Here is a 23,275-nt window from a genome sequence, read left to right as displayed (position 1 = left end):
GATTTAGAAATGAGGAATCCAAAGAAATGAACAAAGCCAGTCATGGACCCCCCACGCCAATCCCAGCCCAACAACAAGTTTATAGTATCAGTTCTCTATGTTTGAAAAAGAAGTATGGAGCTGCGGATCTGAGTACATTTTTTTCTATCCTATGTAATGTATTCTCAGTGAATTTGGTGATGGTTTTCAGTGGTGGAAAAAGTACCAAATTGTCATAAAAGTAAAGATGCGCTACCTGACCAAAAGTACAGTGCATTCGGGAAAGTATTCAGACCCCTTGACTTTTTCCACATTTTGTTACGTTACAGCCTTGTTCTAAAGTGGATAAAGGGTAGGTAACAACACATCCGCCACGCTGATCCTCAACACAGGGGCCCCTCGGGTGCATGCTCAGCCCCCTCCTGTACTCCCTGTTCACTCATGACTGCACGGCCAGGCACGACTCCAAAACCATCATTTAAATTTGCAGATGACGCAACAGTGGTAGGCCTGATCCCCGACAACAACGAGACAGCCTATAGGGAGGAGGTCAGAGACCTGGCTGTGTGGGGCCAGGACAACAACTTCTCCCTCAACATGATCAAGACAAAGGAGATGATTGTGGACCACAGGAAAAAGAGGAACGAGCACGCCCCCATTCTCATCGACGGGGCTGCAGTGGAGCAGATTGAGCGCTTCAAGTTCCTTGGTATCCACATCACCAACAAACTAACATGATCCAAGCGTACCATGACAGTCGTGAAGCGGGCACAATAAAAAGTATTCGCCCTCAGGAGACTGAAAAGATTTGTTAATTTGATCTCTTATTCTTATCTGTATTTTTTGAAACGGCACTGTCAGATAAGGGCTCGTAAGTAAGCATTTCATTGTAAGGTGTACACCTGTTGTATTCGGCGCATGTGACTAATAAAATTTAATTTAAAAACAAATTTTCCTCAAGAATCTATGAACAATACCCCATAATGAGGAAAAAAACGTTTTTTGAAATTTTAGCTATTTTTTATATATACAAAAAACAGATAACATTTACATGTGTTCAGACCCTTTACTCAGTACTTTGTTGAAGCACCTTTGGCGTGATTACAGCCACGAGTCTTCTTGGGTATGACGCTACAAGCTTGGCACAATTGTATTTGGGGAGTTTCTCCCATTCTTCTATGCAGATCCTATCAAGCTCTGTCCGGTTGGATGGGGAGCGTCGCTACACAGCTATATTCAGGTCTTTCCAGAGATGTTCGATTGCGTTCAAGTCCGGGCTCAAGGACATTCAGAGACTTGTCGCGAAGCAACTCCTGCATTGTCTTGGCTGTGTGCTTAGGGTAGTTGCCCAGTTGGAAGGTGAACCTTCGCCCCAGTCTGAAGTCCTGAGTGCTCTGGAGCAGGTTTTCATCAAGGATCTCTCTCTACTTTGCTATGTTCATCTTTGCCTCGATCCTGACTTGTGTCCCAGTCCCTTCTGCTGAAAAACACACCCACAGCATTATTCTGCCACCACCATGCTTAATCTTAGGTATGATGCCAGGTTTCCTCCAGACATGACGCTTAGGCCAAAGAGTTCAATCTTGGTTTCATCAGACCAGATAATCTTGTTTCTCATGGTCTGAGAGTCCGTTAGGTGCCATTTGGCAAACTCCAAGTGGTCTGTCATGTGCCATTTACTGAGAAGTGGCTTCCGTCTGGCCATTCTACTGTAAAGGCCTGATTGGTAGAGTGCTGCAGAGATGGTTGTCCTTCTGGAAGGTTCTCCCCAATCTCCACAGAGGAACTCTGGAGCTCTGTCAGAGACCGTCGGGTTATTGGTCACCTCCCTAACTAAGGCCCTTCTCCCCCGATTGCTCAGTTTGGCCGGGCGGACAGCTCTAGGAAGAGTCTTGGTGGTTCCAAACTTCTTAAATTTAAGAATGATGGAGGCCAATGTTTTCTTGGGGACCTTCAATGCTGCAGAAATATCCTGTCTCGAAGGCAGTTCTTACACAGTATGAATTGTTGTATGGGAGATTGAGGAGAAATGGCACTTCAATCTCTCTCATACTGAACACTTGCAGGCACATTCTGTAGACAGGTTTTTGTATTGTGTTTTGAGAATCTGCAGAGAGAAGAATGAGGTGGTTGTCATTACTGTTGTAGTCTTGATTTCATACCTTTTAGTGTCCCTTTCTGGTTTCTGTCCCACAATCCGGTTGTGCTCCATAACCGCAAGGTGTGTCTGCTACATCATGCTTGTGTACACATAATTCCCCCGCTTTGGTGTATTTTTCAGCAGGGCACTGTGGAATGACTCAGGAAAAGAAAAAGCTGAAAAGGGGTAGACTGAATTGATTACATGGTCTGGAAGGTAGCCAGAGGACCAAAAAATACATCTAACCACCTGTAACCCATAACACAAACCATTCAAACACTACCCAATTCATGGTTTATACCATGCTTATTCTAAATTTAGCTATCTTAGCCATCAACTTGTAAAAGTTTTTGCCAACTTACCTCCACCTTGTCCAGCGCTAGAGGTTGGAAGCACATGTTGGTAGAATCTGATTCTGTACACCGACAACAAAATACAGAAAAATACACAATTTAACCACCCCACTAATTGTATTGATCTCTACTAGACTGGCTAGCTAAGCATACCTAACATGGACATTTCATTATTGTCAGCTTGCTGTTCGCTAACTAGCATCCCTAAATTGGCAGCAAGATTGTTAGCCAACTGAGACTGGTTGAGAACCAACTAACCAACCATAGACGATTTATACACATTCCTCATTCCTACCAACACACAAATGGAGAGTGAGTTGGCTATATCAACAATTCTATTTTTAGTAATGGAGTGTTTTCCAGACAAGGATGGAATGGATGGCTACCAAATAAGCGTAACATTAGATAGCTTACGTTAGTTCTAGCTTTGACTGACATTAGCTATCAAACAAACATGTTTGGCAAGACACGTTTGGCAAGATTGGCTTTTGTGGATTTTAAAAGACAGATTCAGAGCTTCAAAATGGTATATCATACATTGCAGTTGGGGGAAACATGTCATAAAGGAAATGTCATTTTATGAAGAAACAGTCTTGAAAATTTTAATCTTGGCTTTACCTGTGCCTGGTAAAGATATGAGGGTGGGGGGGGGGGCTCTCATGACCTCCTTAGGACCATCTGGCAAAACTCCCAGAATATGTTCTTTAAGTTAAGATTAGAGACAGAGCCAGACACATGAACCAACCCTATGTACTATGCCTATGTAACGTCTCTGTAACCAGTATATAAGGGAACTAACGGGACTGCCCCGGGAGAGCTTCTAGCGTGCTGATAATAGAGAATGATTAATTTAAGATTGACTTCAGGTGTGTCTGTGTAAGAATTTCCAAGACCATTTGGCATCACTAACTTTATGATTACTTGGCTTTGTCGGCAGGATATCCCTTCTGTGCATCTGGATACCATCTGTGGTCACCTTTGCCATAACCTCGAGAAAGGACAGACTAGAAGAACAGTTTAGTTTAGGGGATTTCTGATTCAGGAAATCCAGACAAATTATTCACTGTATAACAAATTATTTACTGTATGAGAAATTATTACTACTAACAATATTCTTAATACAAATGTCAAAGACATAACACAAACTGTTTTGTTGTTGCCCAAATTGGCTTAAACTCTCCTATCATCTTGGCGATCTAACTGAAGAGTTACTTGGTCAGGGAGTTAGAGGGATAATCCTTAGGGAGAAATCCCGACCACCCAGCAGACCCAATCTGGTGAGATTTGGTATTGAAGCAAGACAAAAACAAAGCAAGTAAACAACAGCAATACACATATCACTCGAGGTGGGGAAAACTTAAATACATTTTGCGTAATTGTCAACCATTACCAACATATTTCCTATTTCATAGGCAGAAGTGAAGAAAATAAATGTGCATATTTACCAACTGACCAGTCCCATTAAAGGGCCAGGGCCCCAGGGGACTGGTGATCCCCCCCCCCCCCTCCACCTTAACTTAATTGTATCCTGTAAGGTAATGGTAAAATAGACTAGAGACAGGTGTCTCTCTTCAGGTGTCCCTGTGTAAGAATTTCCATGACAATGGGAAAGTTAGGCATATTTCAAATGTGATGAACTTTTAAAGTTATTCCAACTTGTAGACAAGTACCAGAAAATCCCCCGGAAAGTTTTTCACACTTACTCGAGAACTCTTTTTTTAGTCCGCCCATTCAGCATCATTCACACGCTTCATGTCCAAATAATTTTAAAGTATCTACAATTGATTGTGTAACTCAATGATGTTACTTATAGATTATTTGGATATGAAGCGGGAAAAGTCTACTATTGGTACCGTTGACTTGCATTGGATTTGTGCCACAAATTCAGAAAAGTTTTCATTTTAAATAGTGGCCATGCAAACAAAACTAAAGCATGGGTTGCTGTCATACCTGGTCCATAGACTATAAACAAGAAACGAAAATGATAATTTAGTAATTTGATTGAACTATCCTTTTAACAAAGAATCACCTAATAGCAAGAACACCACCATCTGGTGGTCAGAAGAACCTGGTAATTTCAGGATGTATGATAGGACATAAACCCAACAACTTCAATGACTCATTTCTCTGAACAGGGGAAAAAAACTTAACCATATTCACTTAGAATACATTATAGAAGATGAAGAAACAATTATCCTAGCCACAGCTCCATACAACTTGTCAAACATGCAGAACTGATATTATATACTCGTTGTTGGGGTGGGATTGTCGTAGGTGGTCCGTGGATGGCTTTAAAAATATATATACACTAACGGTCAAAAGTTTTAGAACACCTACCCATTCAACAGTTCCTTTATTTTCACTATTTTCTACATTGTAGAATAATAGTGAAGACATCCGAACTAGGCTTCACCTGGAATGCAGTCTTGAAGGAGTTCCCACATATGCTGAGCACTTGTTGGCTGCTTTTCCTTCACTCTCATCCCAACCCATCTCAATTTGGTTGAGGTCGGGGGATTTTGGAGGCCAGGTCATCTGATGCAGCACTCCATCACTATCCTTCTTGGTAAAATAGCAGTTACACAGCCTGGAGGTCCTTTTGAAAAACAAATGATAGTCCCACCTAGCCCAATCCAGATGGGATGGTATATCGCCGCAGAATGCTGTGGTAGCCATGCTGGTTAAGTGTGCCTTGAATTCTAAATCAATCACAGTGTCACCAGCACAGCACAGCACCCTCACACCATAACACCTCCACCATGCTTTACGGTGGGAAATACACATGCAGAGATCATCCGTTCACCCACAACCACGTCTCAAAAAGACACGGTGGTTGGAACCAAAAATCTCAAATTTGGACTACTTATCAGACCAAAGGACAGATTTCCACCAGTCTAATGTCCATTGCTGGTGTTTCTTAGCCCAAGCAAGTCTCTTCATACTATTTATGTATTTTTAGTAGTGGTTTCATTGCAGATTTACACAGTCTCCTCTGAACAGTTGATGTTGATGTGTCTGTCACTTGAACTCTGTGAAGCATTTATTTGGGTTGCGATCTCTTGAGGCTAGTAACTCTAATGAACGTACTGTCTGCAGCAGAGGTAACTCTGGGTCTTCTATTCCTGTGGCGGTCCTCATGAGAGTTTTATAGCGCTTGATAGTTTTTGCGACTGCACTTGAAGAAACTTTAAACGTTCTTGAAATATTCCGTATTGACTGACCTTCATGTCTAAAAGTAATGATGGACTGTCGTTTCTCTTTGCTTATTTGAGCTGTTCTAGCCATAATATGGACTTGGTCTTCTTCACCGTACACTTGACAACCGAGTCAGCGTGCATTGCGCCCGGCCCGCCGTAGGAGTCGCTAGGACACAATGGGACAAGGACAACCCGGCCAGCCAAACCCTCCCCTAACCCAGGCGATGCTGGGCCCATTGTGTGCCACCTCGTGGGTCTCCCAGTCTCGGCCGGCTGCGACACATCCTGGGATCGAACCAGGATCTGTAGTGACGCCTTAGACCACTGCACCACTTGGGAGGTCCTCGTGGATAGCTTTTGACCATTTCTTTGGATTCCTCATGTCTTAATTATTGTTAGAATTGTTGTTGTTAGATACTATAATTGAATATTATGAGTACTATACATTTAAAATGGCCAATTTGGATGCAATTTCTCACATCAAATTATATTTCAACAAAATAATGTTTCCAGGAATGCTTATCTTATCTGTTTTTATTTACAGAAACTATTTCAGAACAATTTGAGAGGGTGGGTATCATGGCTTGCTGAAATGAAATTTAACCCTGTTGTTATCCTCACTAGGGAAGGATGCTGGATTATTGAAAACAGGCTATCCAATCATTTTGACCCTTAGATTATATTTTGTATTACTTGTTAAACAAAATCTCTTTCTCTGAGCAACTGTGTTTGTATAAAATAATATAACTTTTCAAATTTGTTGGCATACCATATAGCTCAGTATTTGTATTTAAAAAAAAAATTATACAGTCATTTTTGCTCATCTTTATCAAGAGATCCAATAATTCCAGACCCCACTGTATGTCGTAGTTCAAGTTTTGCAGCTTGTTTTACTAGTCTGCTGTTGCTGTGTGGCACATTGTGCAGACTCCCAGGAGGCCCCTGGGGTTTTGGGAGGGCAATCCTGTAGTGAAACACCAGGCTCTGGCTGTTTAATGGCCTAGATGGGATAACACCAAGGGAAACCAGAGCACAGAATCTGTGGACTTTGACCTGTTGGTGGAATACTTTCTTGAGAAACTCCCCATTACTTGAACTGTTTACCAACCACAAAAGAATACCAACAGAAGATGCAACAGAAACCAATCGCTGTGGGGTGAAATACTCTATTTCCTACTACGAGAACATCAGGGTATCGCTGACGGAGAGCAAGCATCAGTACACACTGCATAGCTGTCTGTCAAACATCTTTACAGAGCACTGGTTATCTATGTATTGCTTGTGCCGAGGAGTATGAAAGACTAGAAAACTGCCACTCGCAAAATGTTTAATCTCCCCTCTGAAAGCATAGCATATCTCCTTGTCAACAAAGTGACAGAAGTGCTGCCAGAGTGGTTGATGTAACAGAATGGATGGATGTTATTGCCCCGTTTCCTGCATGAATATTGATAGAAGGAGTATTTGGCATGCCTAAAGGGTAATCCTTTCATACTTAGCTTTGGACAGCACAGTGGGATGGTTGACTTTTAACTTGTCTGCTTGTCCATCTGGCAGTGTTTGATGTCCCTCAAATGGAGATGTTTGATTTATAATCTGGAACAAAAGTGTAGGGAATGTGTTTCTGAGCTAGCGCAGCAAGGAGCTAAGGCCCCACAGACTCGCCCTCCTCTAGTACCTCCTACTCAGCCATCTTGGCTTATCTAAGAGTTTATATTAGGGATCATACCAACATGTATTTCAAGAGTTTGTTTTAAACAGTGCCAGATCAATGATAAGATGCTTGCCGTTATATTATGCTATACTTTTTTTCCTAACCATCATTTCTTGCTCTTTTTTTTAATGAAGTGGGATGAGTTGTCCACATGTTATGAAAACAGATTTAGCTATCCTTTCTATTTTTGACAATATAGGCTGTACTCTCCAGTCTCCACAATTACTAAATATAGGCCTACAGTACTGTAGCTCAAGCCTTATAGTATGACCCCTTTCTATGTTGTTCTCAAAGTAAACTCCATTAACTACAGGATGATGTGAGACAGAAGAGTTCATTAGTATCCATGATAGACCACATCCAGAGAGAGCATGGCTATATTTGCAGGAATCTGCTGATGAAGCATATAATATAAATTCAGCAAAAAAAGAAACGTCCTCTCACTGTCAACTGCGTTTATTTTCAGCAAACTTAACGTGTAAATATTTGTATGAACATAACAAGATTCAACAACTGAGACATTAACTGAACAAGTTCCACAGACATGTGACTAACATAAATTGAATAATGTGTCCCTGAACAAAGGGGGGGTCAAAATCAAAAGGAACAGTCAGTATCTGGTGTGGCCACCAGCTGCATTAAGTATTGCAGTGCATCTCCTTCTCATGGATTGCACCAGATTTGCCAGTTCTTGCTGTGAGATGTTATCTCACCTGCAAGTTCCCAGACATTTCTGGGGGGGGAATGGCTCTAGCCCTCCCCCTCCGATCCAACAGGTCCCAGACGTGCCCAATGGGATTGAGATCCGGGCTCTTCGCTGGCCATGGCAGAACACTGACATTCCTGTCTTGCAGGAAATCACTCACAGAACGAGCAGTATAGCTGGTGGCATTTTCATGCTGGAGGGTCATGTCCGGAAGAGCCTCCAGGAAGGGTACCTCATGATGGAGGTGGATGTCTTCCCTGTAATGCCCAGCATTGAGATTGCCTGCAATGATAACAAGCTCAGTCCAATGATGCTGTGTCACACCGCCACAGACCATGACGGACCCTCCACCTCCAAATCGATCCCGCTCCAGAGTACAGGCCTCGGTGTAACGCTCATTCCTTCGACGATAAACTAAAATATGACCATCACCCCATGTTAGACAAAACCACGACTCGTCAGTGAAGAGCACTTTTTGCCAGTCCTGTCTGGTCCAGCGACGGTGGGTTTGTGCCCATAGGCAACGTTGTTGCCGGTGATGTCTGGTGAGGACCTGCCTTACAACAGGCCTACAAGCCTTCAGTCCAGCCTCTCCGGCTATGGCGGACAGTCGGAGCACTGTTGGAGGGATTGTGCGTTCCTGGTGTAACCCGGGCAGTTGATGTGCCATCCTGTACCTGTCCCGCGGTGTGATGTTCGGATGTACAGATCCTGTGCAGGTATTGTTACACGTGGTCTGCCACTGCGAGGACGATCAGCTGTCTCCCTGTAGTGCTGTCTTAGGCGTCTCACAGTACGGACATTGCAATTTATTGCCCTGGCCACATCTGCAGTCCTCATGCCTCCTTGCAGCATGCCTAAGGCACGTTCACACAGATGAGCAGGGACCCTGGGCATCTTTCTTTTGGTGTTTTTCAGAGTCAGTAGAAAGGCCTCTTTATTGTTCTAAGTTTTCATAACTGTGACCTTATTTGCCTACTGTCTGTAAGCTGTTAGTGTCTTAATCACGACCCTTCCACAGGTGCATGTTCATTAATTGTTTATGGTTCATTGAAACAGTGTTTAAACCCTTTACAATGAAGATCTGTGAGGTTATTTGGATTTTTACAAATTATCTTTGAAAGACAGGGTTCTGAAATTTTTTTTTTGCTGAGTTTATATACAGTTGAAGTCGGAAGTTTACATACACCTTAGCCAAATACATTTAAACTCTGTTTTTCACAATACCTGACATTTAATCCAAGTAATAAATCCCTGTTTTAGGTCAGTTAGGATCACCACTTTATTTTAACTTCTTGCGTCGAGCCATCCCGGATCCAGGATCGTGACTACAGCCTCAAGTCATTACCATAACACAACGTTAACTATTCATGAAAATCGCCAATGAAATTAAATAAATATGCTAGCTCTCAAGCTTAGCCTTTTGTTAACAACACTGTCGTCTCAGATTTTCAAAATATGCTTCTCAACCATAGCAAAACAAGCATTTGTGTAACAGTATTGATAGCTAGCGTAGCATTTAGCGTTAGCATTCAGCAGGCAACATTTTCACAAAACCCAGAAAAGCATTCAAATAAAATCATTTACCTTTGAAGAACTTCGGATGTTTTCAATGAGGAGACTCTCAGTTAGATAGCAAATGTTCAGTTTTTCCTGAAAGATTATTTGTTTAGGAGAAATCGCTCCGTTTTGTTCATCACGTTTAGCTACGAAAAAAACCTGTATCCAGGAGTGTAATTCTATTCGCAAGCTCATTAGCATAACACAACGTTAACTATTCATGAAAATCGCCAATGAAATTAAATAAATATGCTAGCTCTCAAGCTTAGCCTTTTGTTAACAACACTGTCATCTCAGATTTAAAAAAATTTATGCTTCTCAACCATATCAAAACAAGCATTTGTGTAACAGTATTGATAGCTAGCGTAGCATTTAGCGTTAGCATTCAGCGGGCAACATTTTCACAAAAACCAGAAAAGCATTCAAATAAAATCATTTACCTTTGAAGAACTTCGGATGTTTTCAATGAGGAGACTCTCAGTTAGATAGCAAATGTTCAGTTTTTCCTGAAAGATTATTTGTTTAGGAGAAATCGCTCCGTTTTGTGCGTCACGTTTGGCTACCAAACAAAACCGAAAATTCAGTCATCAAAAAAACACCGAACTTTTTTCCAAATTAACTCCATAATATCGACTGAAACATGGTAAACGTTGTTTAGAATCAATCCTCAAGGTGTTTTTCACATATCTCTTCGATGATATATCGTTCGTGGAAGTCTCCTCTCTCCCCTGAATCACATGGATGAATGCGTGCAGCTTGGGGATTACGCAGCAATTTCGACAAAGGACACCGGGTGGACACCTGGTAAATGTAGTCTCTTGTGGCCAATCTTCCAATGATATGCCTACAAATACGCCACAATGCTGCAGACACCTTGGGCAAACGGCAGAAAGCGTAGGTCCGTTCAGGGCACATTCACAGCCATATAAGGAGACAATGGAAAACAGAGCCTCAAAAATTCTGCTCATTTCCTGTTTGAAGTTTCATCTTGGTTTCGCCTGTAGCATCAGTTCTGTGGCACTCACAGATAATATATTTGCAGTTTTGGAAACGTCAGAGTGTTTTCTTTCCAAAGCTGTCAATTATATGCATAGTCGAGCATCTTTTTGTGACAGAATATTGCACTTAAAACGGGCACGTTTTTATGCAATAATGAAATAGCGCCCCCATAGCTTCGAGGTTAAGAATGTGAAATGTCAGAATAATAGTAGAGAGATTTATTTCACCTTTTTATTTCTTTCATCACATTCCCAGTGGGTCCGAAGTTTACATACACTCAATTAGTATTTGGTAGCATTGCCTTTAAAATTTTTAACTTGGGTCAAACATTTTGGGTAGCCTTCCACAAGCTTCCCACAATAAGTTGGGTGAATATTGGCCCATTCCTCCTGACAGAGCTGGTGTAACTGAGTCAGGTTTGTAGGCCTCCTTGCTCACACACGCTTTTTCAGGTCTGCCCACAAATGTTCTATAGGTTTGAGGTCGGTGTTTTGTGATGGCCACTCCAATACCTTGACTTTGTTGTCCTTAAGCCATTTTGCCACAACTTTGGAAGTACGCTTGGAGTCATTGTTCATTTGGAAGACCCCTTTGCTACCAAGCTTTAACTACCTGACTGATGTCTTGAGATGTTGCTTCAATATATCCACATACTTTTCCTCCCTCATGAAGCCATCTATTTTGTGAAGTGTACCAGTCCCTCCTGCAGCAAAGCACCCCCACAACATAATGCTGCCACCTCCGTGCTTCACGGTTGGGATGGTGTTCTTCGGCTTGCAAGCCTCCCCCTTTTTCCTCCAAACAATAGATGGTCATAATGGCCAAACAGATCTATTTTTGTTTCATCAGACCAGAGGACATTTTTTCCAGAAAGCACGATCTTTGTCCCCATGTGCAAACCGTAGTCTAGCTTTTTTTATGGCAGTTTTTGAGCAGTGGCTTCTACTTTGCTGAGCGGCCTTTCAGGTTATGTCGATTATAGGACTTGTTTTACTGTGGATATGGATACTTTTGTACCTGTTTCCTCCAGCATCTTTCATAAGGTCCTTTGCTGTTGTTCTGGGATTGATTTGCACTTTTCACACAAAAGTACGTTCATCTCTAGGAGACAGAAGGCGTCTCCTTCCTGAGCGGTATGATGGCTGTGTGGTCCCACAGTGTTTATACTTGCATACTATTGTTTGTACAGATGAACATGGTACCTCAGGCATTTGGAAATTACTCCCAAGGATGAACCAGACTTGTGGAGGTCTACAATTGTTTTTGAGGTCTTGGCTGATTTGTTTTGATTTTCCCAAGATGTTAAGCAAAGAGGCACTGAGTTTTAGGTAGGCCTTGAAGTACATTCACAGGTACACCTCCAATTGACTCAAATTATGTCAATTTGCCTATCAGAAGCTTCTAAAGCCATAACATAATTTTCTGGAATTTTCCAAGCTGTTTAAAGGCACAGACAGCTGTGACCCACTGGAATTGTGATACAGTGAATTATAAATGAAATAATTTGTCTTTAAACAATTGTTGTAAAAAGTACTTGTCATGCATAAAGTAGATGTCCTATCCGACTTGCCAAAAATATAGTTTGTTCACAATAAATTTGTGGAGTGGTTGAAGAACGAGTTTTAATTCTCTAACCTAAGTGGATGTAAACTTCCACTTTCTACTGTATAATTAATAAAAAATAAAAATAAAATATATATATATATATATATATACTACTGTATATATACTACTGTTAATTTCTTGACGCTACCCATCCCGTTAGCGGGATAATTGTCATCAACAACCACTGAATTGCAGAGCGCCACATTCAAATAATATTACTAAAAATATTTATATTCATGAAATCACAAGTGCAATATAGTAAAACACAGCTTAGCTCTTTGTTAATCCACCTGTCGTGTCAGATTTTGAAAATATGCTTTACAGTGAAAGCAAACCTCGGTGTTTGTAAGTTTATCCGTTTGTTTGACGCGTTATGTTCAGAAATCCACTGGCTCGAGCGGTCACAACAACTCAGACAAATTCCAAATAGTATCTGTAATGTCCACAGATACATGTCAAACGTTTTTTATAATCAATCCTCAGGTTGTTTTTAAAATGTATAATCGATAATATATCAACCGGCACTGTCTCTTTTTCAGTAGGATAGGGAGAGACGATGGCTGCCCAAGCTCTGTTGCGCAAGCAAAACTCATGCGAAACCTGACGCGATGTTATCTTTCTCGCTCATTTTTCAAAATAAAAGCCTGAAACTATGTCTAAAGAGTGTGGACACCTTGAGGAAGCGATAGGAAAAGGAATCTGTTTGATATCCCTTTAAATGGAGTGAAGACAGGCTATGGAACATGGAGCTTTCAAAATAGAAGCCATTTCCTGGTTTGATTTTCCTCGGGTTTTGCCTGCAATATCAGTTTTGTTATTCTCACAGACAATATTTTGACAGTTTTGGAAACTTCAGTGTTTTCTATCCTAATCTGTCAATTATATGCATATTCTAGCATATGGGCTTGAGAAATAGGCTGTTTACATTGGGAACGTTATTTTTCCAAACATAAAAATAGTGCCCCCTACCTGAAAGAGGTTAAACTGTTTGGGGTCACTTAGAAATGTCCTTGTTTTTGAAAGAAAAGCAACAAAAAATGTCCATTAAAATAACATCAAATTAATCAGAAATACAGTATAGACATTGTTAATGTTGTAAATTACTATTGTAGCTGGAAACGGCTGTTTTTCAATGGAATTTCTACATAGGCGTACAGAGGCCCATTATCAGCAACCATCACTCCTGTGTTCCAATGGCACGTTGTGTTAGCTAATCCAAGTTTATAATTTGAAAATGCTAATTGATCATTATAAAACTCTTTTGCAATTATGTTAGCACAGCTGAATAATGTTGTACTGATTAAAGAAGCAATAAAACTGGCCTTCTTTAGGCTAGTTGAGTATCTGGAGCATCATCATTTTTGGGTTCGATTACAGGCTCAAAATGGCCAGAAACAAATATCTTTCTTCTGAAACTCGTCAGTCTATTCTTGTTCTGAGAAATGAAGGGTATTCCATGGGAAAAATTGCGAAGTAACTGAAGATCTCATATAACGCTGTGTAGTACTCCCTTTACAGAACAGCTCAAACTGGCTCTAACCAGAATAGAAAGAGGAGTGGGAGGCCCTGATGCACAACTGAGCAAGAGGACAAGTACATTAGAGTGTGTAGTTTGAGAAACAGATGCCTCACCAGTCCTCAACTGGTAGCTTTATTAAATAGTACCTGCAAAACACCAGTCTCATCGTCCACAGTGAAGATGCGACTATGGGATGCCGGCCTTCTAGGCAGCGCTGCAAAGAAAAAGCCATATTTCAGATTGGCCAATAAAATAAAAGATTAAGATGGGAAAAAGAACAGACACTGGACAGAGGAACTCTACCTAGAAGCTAGCATCCCGTAGTCGCATCTTCACTTGTGACGTTGAGACTGTTGTTTTTCAGTTAGTATTTAATGAAGCTGCCAGTTGAGGACTTGAGGCGTCTGCTTTTCTTTCAAAAACAAGGACATTTCTAAGTGACCCCAAACTTTTAAATGGTAGTGTACATCATAATACTGACCCCTATCCCTACTGACAGTTACAAAGTATGGTAACTGAGTTTGTCGCCTGCTTGAAGGCAGTAGCCTCAGCCATTGTAACATGGCCAATAATGTAAATTGCATTGTTACAGTCATTAGCTTAGAAGCACAAGGTTCTTAGTGTCTTTAGCCTGGTTGTAAATCATAGTCAAAAACACTTTCTGATTGGGAAAGGATTTCTATAGTGCTGTTAGTGCAGGAGTACTATCATAAGGTAAGGAGCAGTGCCACTTTGCTGGGGCAAAGGAAGAGAAACATAGCAGATCTTGTTGGAAATGAAGACTGAAGAAATACTACTTACTCTTATTTGAATCGATGATGTATTTTTATTTTCCTCTCTCCATCTTACCTGTTCAACTTTGTCTGTCTTTCTAATTCTCACTCTTTCTTGGAATTAAGGCAAGGTGTTTTTCTCTTTGTTATCTGTCCCCTCCTTGACCCCTGATTTAAGATTTTCCCAATTATGCGTTCTTGGTTGCTCTTTTGTCTGTTTCACCTCTACTTTCTCTCTGTTGCTCTTTATCTCTGTTTGTTTGCAGGTGGTTGAAGTTTAATTTGACTTTTTTTATTTAGCTAGGCAAGTCAGTTAAGAACAAATTTGTATTTTCAGTGACGGCCTAGGAACAGTGGGTTAACTGCCTTGTTCAGGGGCAGAACGACAGATTATTAAAACATTTTTTAACTTCACCTTGTCCTTCCCAGGCGTTCTATGTGGTATTCTCTGGTATTCTCTGTGGTATCTGTTGAATTCATCCTCTGTTGCTGGTCAGGGAAGCATTCCAGTGTAATTAACCTGCTACATAACATCCACCATCCACGAGGGTTCATTAATCAGCTCACACTGAGAGGGCATTGTGCCCTGACACTCCACTATAATACTCACACACACACAGTTGCGCAAATGCACGCTATTGGAGGGAGGTCACTGTGCTCTGCTAATCTGCCAACTGGCCAGGAGGAAGACACATGTGTGCACACAACATACAGGAAAAAAGACAAATATGAGCACTCGCCTACAGGTGTAGCTGAAACAAAGCCTTTATACTCTGAATCAAGAGGAGAGCTTGATTCGGGAGAAACAAAACAGTGCTGGTCATACTGTAAGTCAATACAGCTGATTCAGCTTCATGATACGCTGATTTTCTTCCACCAGCACCGCCTCCTCGCAGAGTTCCCCTGCCCAGCCTTAACACCTCTCTTTTTGTCCTCAGACTCTCCCCTTCCTCCCTGGAGATAAACCTACCTTATCCCCAGAACCCGGCCCAGCTGACACGTCTGTCTATCTGCATGTGTGTGTCTGTGCCAGCAGCCATTCTCACAGAGTAATCTCACACAAAGAAAACAGGAAATCAGAGTGTGGAGAGTTGTCATGGCAATGTCTGGTTGGTTGTTTTTAATCTAGGTCGGTGGCGAACAGTTCACTCCTCGTCTGGCCTTCCATTTGGCGTAAACAGACCCCTTGGGTCGAGTCAACTGCCATTATACTAAGGATTCTACTAAGGCTTCTAAGAATTGCACTTCTCCTCATATCCCCTGGTGACTTAAGAGATTTGAGCTTGAATATCTCCTCTACTCAGGCTTTAACCAGGCACCGTTAGCCTCCATTAATGTGCTGGGCTGTAGACTTAGCCCCCTGATACTCCTCTCTACAAGCATTTCGCTACACCCGCAATAACATCTGCTAAATATGTGCATGCGACTAATACAATTTCATTTTGAGCAGCACAGTGTGCACTGTGCAGGGAGGAGAACTTGGTTTTCTATGCGAGGAAAATATTCTAGTGGAAAATTGCCCGAAAAGATTTAACTGTAATAAAGTCATCAACAGCACAGCTTTTCCTACATGTCAGCACAGCTTTTCCTACATGTCAGCACAGCACAGCCTTTCCTCCTTGTCAGCACAGCCTTTCCTACATGTCATCAACAGCACAGCCTTTCCTACATGTCAGCACAGCACATCTTTTCCTACATGTTAGCACACCTTTCCTACATGTCAGCACAGCAAGCCTTTCCTACATGTCAGCACAGCAAGCCTTTCCTACATGTCAGCACAGCAAGCCTTTCCTACATGTCAGCACAGCCTTTCCTACATGTCAGCACAGCCTTTCCTACATGTCAGCACAGCAAGCCTTTCCTACATGTCAGCACAGCCTTTCCTACATGTCAGCACAGCAAGCCTTTCCTACATGTCAGCACAGCCTTTCCTACATGTCAGCACAGCCTCTCCTACAAGCAAAAATGAATGATGCTGATCAACCCTTTCTTATTAGGTGTGTAATTCTTTTGTCAGCTCCATCATCTCTGTCCATGTTGAGGGCATCATGAAGGCTGTCTGCTTGACTTTTGTTTTCAGTTAAATATGTAAAAGCCATATATCATCCCTCTGTCAGGTTCTGAATAGAACCAATTGTGAATACCCCTAGTTAGCATATACTATTCCCACTTTGCGTTGGCTGAAAAGTCCAGGCATGTGGAAATGTAATTTTTCTCAAGAGGGTGTTTTATTTTATTTTATCAGCTGCAGTGAGGAAAAACATGCGCATCTAATGCCTCAAGTGACTTTTTTTGGCCTAACAGGCTGTGCAAAATAATGCCGCCTTTATGCATTTCCTGTGTGACCTAAACCAATAGGCATTATTAGAAAATTGCGCATTAGCCCGAGTCAGCAGTTTGTATGCTGCAGTCCCATTACATTAGACTCATGAGGTTAGCGAGACAGACAGGGAGGGAGAGAATAAGAGAGAGATGGCGAGAAAGCACTCTGTTAAACCAAGAGAAATAATGAAATGAGTGAATTTCAGAAAAGGAAAGATAAAAAGAACAAGGGGATTAAAGAAGGGAGGAATACAAAAAGGAAATGAAAGAGGGATGTGGCCAGATGATGACAGGACAAGGAGAGGAGGGAGATTGAGGGTGATAAAGAGAGCAACCGTGTAGAGCAGTAATTGGAGGCTGTATTCGTTGGGATAGGAGGCAGGAGAGAGAGGTTTAAATCACTGGTCTGAATGACAGCTTTATTCGGCCCTCAGAGCCTCAACTGCCACCATTTAATGAGACCAGATAGAAACCTTAACTGCATTTCTCTTTTCTCTCTACTATTTTAGCTTTTCCTGCCATCTTGCACTTTCAGGAATATACTCGCCACTAACTAGGCAGATATATCAAGGCAGAAAAGGATTGGTCTTTTCGGTCATGAGCTGCACTACAAAGTTAGTTATAGTAGTTTTATTTCATCCTTCAACTCCCCCCTGACGTGTTCACTGACTTAGTCAAAACCCACAGACATTCTAGACGTTTCTTATGGAGAACTAGTCCCACGAGATTCTACCCTCCCCTTAATCTACCCCCTCTCTCTTGTTCCCTCGCGCGCGCTATCGCTCGCTCGCTCGCTCGCTCGCTCGCTTGCTCTATTCTCTCTCTCTCTGAGCCTGGTGCTGTGTTGAGCCTGTAATATCGCCCACACGGACTAGGCCTCCTGGGTAGTCTAGCTTTCACAGGTTTTTTTCTCTCCTTCTCAACCTCTTTTTTTTTATACTCACAAAGACTTCTTTCTGTGCTTCGTCTCCCCTGACATTGGGCAGATAGCTTTCATCTTAAGTCTCTCATAAAGAGAAAGAGTGTGTGTGTAAGAAAGAGAGGCAGAGATCAGACATGCAACATTTTATGTTTTAGTGTGTAGTAGTTTGAGGAAAACTTGACATCACCTTTTTGATACCAACATGAAATGAGAGATTTGAAATGTTTCTCCCAGAGTTGGTGTCTCCCTGTTAAACACGTTCGCTGTAAAAACAAAATCAGAATGAAAGTGAATATAAATGTTGCTCTAATAGTTCTGGTGACCTACCTACTAATTATGATTGTGGATCTTTTAAAGTTAACAGCTGTTTGTATTGCTCCCAATGACTCATCTGCAATACTACACACGCTGTGTGTATGTATGTGTGTACAGTGGGGAGAACAAGTATTTGATACACTGCCGATTTTGCAGGTTTTCCTACTTACAAAGCATGTAAAGGTCTGTAATTTCTATCATAGGTACACTTCAACTGTGAGAGACGGAATCTAAAACAAAAATCCAGAAAATCACATTGTATGATTTTCCCAGTGGCTCTTCCAGCAAGACAATGATCCACACATCAACATCCACAAAGAAATGGTTCATTGAGCACAAAAATCAACATCCGTCTCTGGACTTGAACCCCATTTGAAAACCTGTGGCTTGAATTGAAGAGTGCTGTCCATAAGAGCAGACAAATGATATTAAAGATCTGGAAAGATTCTGTATGAAGGAATGGTCTAAGATTTATCTGGACATGTTGTCCCATCTCATAGAACATTTTAGAAAAAATCTGTGTCATTTTCTTCACAAGGGGGGGGGGGGTGCACTAGTATTGACAACAGGGGTCCCAATAATTTTGCCCCTTATCATTTTTAGATTTGTTTCTCTCTCTTTCTCTGAGCAATTGTATTAGTAAGTATAAAACAATAGCATTTATACATTTTTTTGGAGCATACAATATAGCTCAGTATTTGTTTGATTTATTTTATACATTTTTGCTCATATTTATTAAGGGTTCCAAAACGGACCTGTATGTGAGAGACATTGCACCACTGCTTAGGACCTCCCCATCCATGTTATATCCTTACATCCGTTTTATGCTTTTGTGTCAACTTCCCCTATGATGACAGACATGTGTGTGTAAACGTGTGCATTGTGTGGTTGATTTGACATGACCTTACATCCACCTGCTCTCTACCTCCCTGGTTAAAGAAACCGTACATTCCTTCCTAATACGCGTGGAAACACGGGCAGAGCCACGGTGCCAAACCAGGACAACGTGTGCGATCTGACACGGTCAAATCTTTTAATGGTGAAGGTGCCAAAACAAATGACTGCACCTCTAGCAACTCCAACATGATGTGGTATATGTGTGTATTGTCTTATTGCCCAGTTCTTTGTTGTTTTTCTATCCCAGCCATTTTGTTCTTGGCTCACTCTAATGGAGGTACTGAGAGAGGTAGTTACTGGTATGGTAGTTAAAAGGGACTAGGGAGCGCTGAAAGAGCAGAAACAACCAAGGTGGTGAGTGTGTGTGTGAGAGACCGCGGAACCAGCATTTTTGCCGGGTTTTGTCCCTCCCCCCCAAAAAACGATACGCTGATAAATAAAATTGTCCGAGAGAATTAAAAAAATCCCATTGCGAAATAATGTATTTTAGCCTGTTCATTGTTTTGAAATACAAGTCGATGTAGCGCCAGAGATGCTCCTACAACCCATCAAACAACTGTTTGTTGCTGCTGGAGTGAAAGGTGCTTTAATAAGCCAAGTCATTGCGTAACAATTCTGAAGACAATTTAGTGTAAAAAAATAAAATAACATCGCCATGATTAAAAAGCACTTGGTCTACAACATATTTTTTTCACAAATTGTTCATTGAAACGCGCTTCCCATTCGCCAAGTGCATAGGCAACTTGGCCGGCTTCAGCGCGTCACACATGTGACATTTTGAAAACATATACCCACCCTATTGTTTGAAACCTGAACGTTTTACTACATCATTTAGGCTAATAATATAACTCAATCACAGTTCGCAAAAAAAGACAGTGTGTTGAGATACTTTTTGCTCAATTAAGTTGAGACATGTGATAGTTAAAAACAGATTGGAGTCGTTGTCTTCTATTTACAGCAATAGTCATTTTACTTTCCAAACTGTTTTCCGTGTTTTGTATTTTTTTATGTTGCTATATGCCTGGCTTGGGTCTCTGATTTTCACCAACAGTCGCAACTCAACAATCATCTATTTGGTATTTTTTGCGCGCTCGGCCCAAATTGTGGGCCCTTTAGCCTGTATTCTATGCGATTTAAAACAATCTACATTTTTTTAAAAAGCTAATGATCCTCTGGCCAACTCATGCTTTCTGGTGTAGTAGCCTATTTTAAATTATTTTATTTCTGTATATACATGAGTAAGCTAATAATGCTCTATACTTTTGTCAATTAAATTAGCTTTAGGGAAAGTTTAACACCCTAGCCTTATGGACGTGCCGCCTATGTATTCTAACATCTTCAAATTGCTAATCGGAATTCGGTAAGAATGACGCTCTCGGTTGCATGCTCTGTTAAGGTGAATTACCATGAATGTGATGTCTGGCATTCTGAGCACTGTGGGTGGACACCTTAATCCGGTTGCAATATGAATCAAATACATTTATTAAATGTCCGGTGCCACATTTTCCTAACGAAAACCCGAGTGTGTGTATTTTTATGGGCCAGAAACCAGTGTTGTCCCTGAATCATTTTCTCAGGTCTTTTTAAAGGAGCTCTTCCTGTGAGCACACACAGGAAATTGTTGTTGAGCGCTTGGCTGTGGAGTCTGACAACTCCTGAGGCTCTATGCGTTTTTGTGTACTGTATGTGCTTGCTTAGACACTTCTGTATGACTTGTTGTGTGTGTGCTTGGACACTTCTGTATGACTTGTTGTGTGTGTGTGTGTGTGCTTGGACACTTCTGTATGACTTGTTGTGTGTGTGTGTGTGTGTGTGTGTGTGTGCTTGGACACTTGTGTATTTGTGGAGTGGTTTCAGAGGGGGGGGGGGGGGGGGGGTCATCACTATTTTCCCAGCCTGCACCTCTGTGTATTTCTGTCAGAACAAGCCTCTGTAATTGTTTAGTTACATTACCTAAGTTCACTTAGTTAGAACTCACCAGTGTATCCTGTAAGGGCCTCTTGAGTGACGGTTGCCTCTTGCACTCTCCTTGTTAGTTCTCCACTCAAATGTTGTTGATGTTGACTCTTAACCCTTCTCAACGGAGTTGACATTTCAGCTTTTTCAGTAGAGTGGGTGTAACATTATGTCAGTGAAAGGGGTATGTCATGATTTTTCATCCGTTCGCCATATAATATAGTGTGTATAGCATCACCTCCTATGCACTGCTGTGACCCCAGGGAAGGCTCATGACCACCACCTGATACACTATAGTCTCTATGGCACTACACTTTTTGGCTTCCTTCTCTTTCTCGCTCGGTTTTTCTGTCTCTGTTTCTCTGTTTCTCTCTCTCTCTCTCTCTCTCTCTCTCTCTCTCTCTCTCTCTCTCTCTCTCTCTCTCTCTCTCTCTCTCTCTCTCTCTCTCTCTCTCTCTCTCTCTCTCTCTCTCTCTCTCTCTCTCTCTCTCTCTCTCTCTCTCTCTCTCTCTCTCTCCTTCCCTCTTTTCTTGTTTTGACCAACTGCAGAAAGATTTACTAGATGACAGGGAGATGGAAAACAGAGCAGAATTTGTTCCATTGTCAACTTTTTAAGCTAAACTGTTTTTGTAAGGGAAGCCATGAAAGCTTGACCTGTCAGCACTAGACGCCGATTTTTCACTATGGCTTCTCTGGGAGACCCCAGATATAACACACACAATACCTCAACACAAAACCACTGGTCAGTTAGGACACATGGTTGAAAGTTATTATCCTAGACAACACTTTAGATGTGAAGGAGATGAGCTGGGCGATTTAGAGATGACGATATGGAGTGATTTAATGAGACCGTAATTAGGGTAAAGGGAAGAGAAAGGTCGTGAAGCGGTGGGAGTGAGACGTGTGTGTGTGTGTGTGTGTGTGTGCACGCAGGGTTTAAATGTCAAACCTAATCACTGTAGAGCGATGGATGAACTTTACACGTCACATACCTGGCTGACTGATGCTGTTAGTTGCTCTTCACTCCTCATTTCTTCTTCCTTGTTTCATTTAGCTTTTTAAAGTGTGGTTTAGCACATCTTTCTCACTTGGCCACGATCTCTCTTCCTCCCCCTTCCTCTATATTTCGCGAAGACAGTACCCATGTCTACTGACTATAGCTGACCCACATTTCACACAGTGTGACTGGATGCCCTTACGGGAAGTGCTTCTAAGTGTGTGAGAGGGTGAGAGCACATGTTTGCATGTCTGTATCTTTGTGTGTACGGTGGGGTGTCTGTGTTCAGCCTCGGGGTTTAAAGGGGATTCTGCAGTATCTCTGAATTGGGAAATATCTGACCAATGAGAGATAATTGGTGTGTATGCATTTTTTTTTTTTTTTTTGCTTTTGGCATCTGGCTGGGAAGGTGAGATTTTTTGCACAGCTCTCCGAGATAGCTCTCCCTCTACTGGTCACCATATGTCATTGCAGGGTACTATCATTTGGAATATTTCTAATGGGAAAAAAATCCAATCTTTTTACAATAAAGAGAACATTCCCTTTTATCACAACAATTTAATATGGGCTGTGGTTCCTTAATTTTGAAGGTGAAAATGCAAATAAATGAATAGCAACTTTTCCTTCTGTGTTTTAATTTCTTTTTCCATATTTAGTGTCTGCATGTTTGAATGTATTTTGGATGGATCTGATGATGATGATTGGTGTGTTTGTAGCCTTTGCAGAGTTGCCAACAACCGGATGTTCTTGGTTTTAGGGATATAGCTATTTTCAACCTAGCTTCCTTTTCTGCTGAAAACCGCATGTGGGAACTCTGCTCAGGCGTTTCTCTTATGCCTGCTACGTTAGGTTAGTGTGTGTGTGTGTGTGTAACCTTATCACTTTTTCCTCTGGGTGTTTTGCAGGTGTGTGTGGTGTGGCGGCATGACTCGTGGGCAATTCTGGGTAGAGTGCTAGCTTCCTGAGGATTGGCTGACAGCAGGAGAAGGGATCAGAGGAGAACAGGAGGAGAGGAGTGCCAGCATGGCTCTGCCTGACAAACACAAAGTGAAACGCCAACGACTAGACAGGATCTGTGAAGGTAAGAGACACTTCTCTTTTCCAACTACTTTCCCCGTTTCCTCCTCTGTCATACTGCTGAAACTGAATGGCCCAGTAATGAGAGAAAGATGTTGTTCGCCTGAGTCATATCTGTTCCACTGGAAGAAGTACATCACAAAATCATAGGCATTAATATAAGTTGGTCTCCCCTTTACTGCTATAACAGCCTTCCCTTTTTCTGGGAAGCTTTCCACTAGATGTTGGAACATTGCTGCGGGGACTT

General features: G+C 41.6%; 1 protein-coding gene across 2 annotated transcripts in view; it reads left to right on the top strand.

Moving 5' to 3' along the window:
* LOC115113204 (C-terminal-binding protein 2) overlaps positions 1-23,275 on the top strand; it is a 131,752-nt gene that overhangs the window by 42,214 nt on the left and 66,263 nt on the right. For both annotated transcript variants that reach the window (XM_029640581.2, XM_065012789.1), the window contains exon 2: positions 22,857-23,032. In XM_029640581.2, the coding sequence (XP_029496441.1) occupies positions 22,975-23,032 (58 nt within the window). In that variant the 5' untranslated portion in view covers positions 22,857-22,974. The remainder of the gene's footprint in view (positions 1-22,856; positions 23,033-23,275) is intronic.

Source organism: Oncorhynchus nerka, linkage group LG28 (genome assembly GCF_034236695.1).
Source record: "Oncorhynchus nerka isolate Pitt River linkage group LG28, Oner_Uvic_2.0, whole genome shotgun sequence".
NCBI classification, from domain to species: domain Eukaryota; kingdom Metazoa; phylum Chordata; class Actinopteri; order Salmoniformes; family Salmonidae; genus Oncorhynchus; species Oncorhynchus nerka.
Note: the sequence above shows the minus strand (reverse complement) of the source record. Positions and strands in the feature narration are given on the sequence as shown.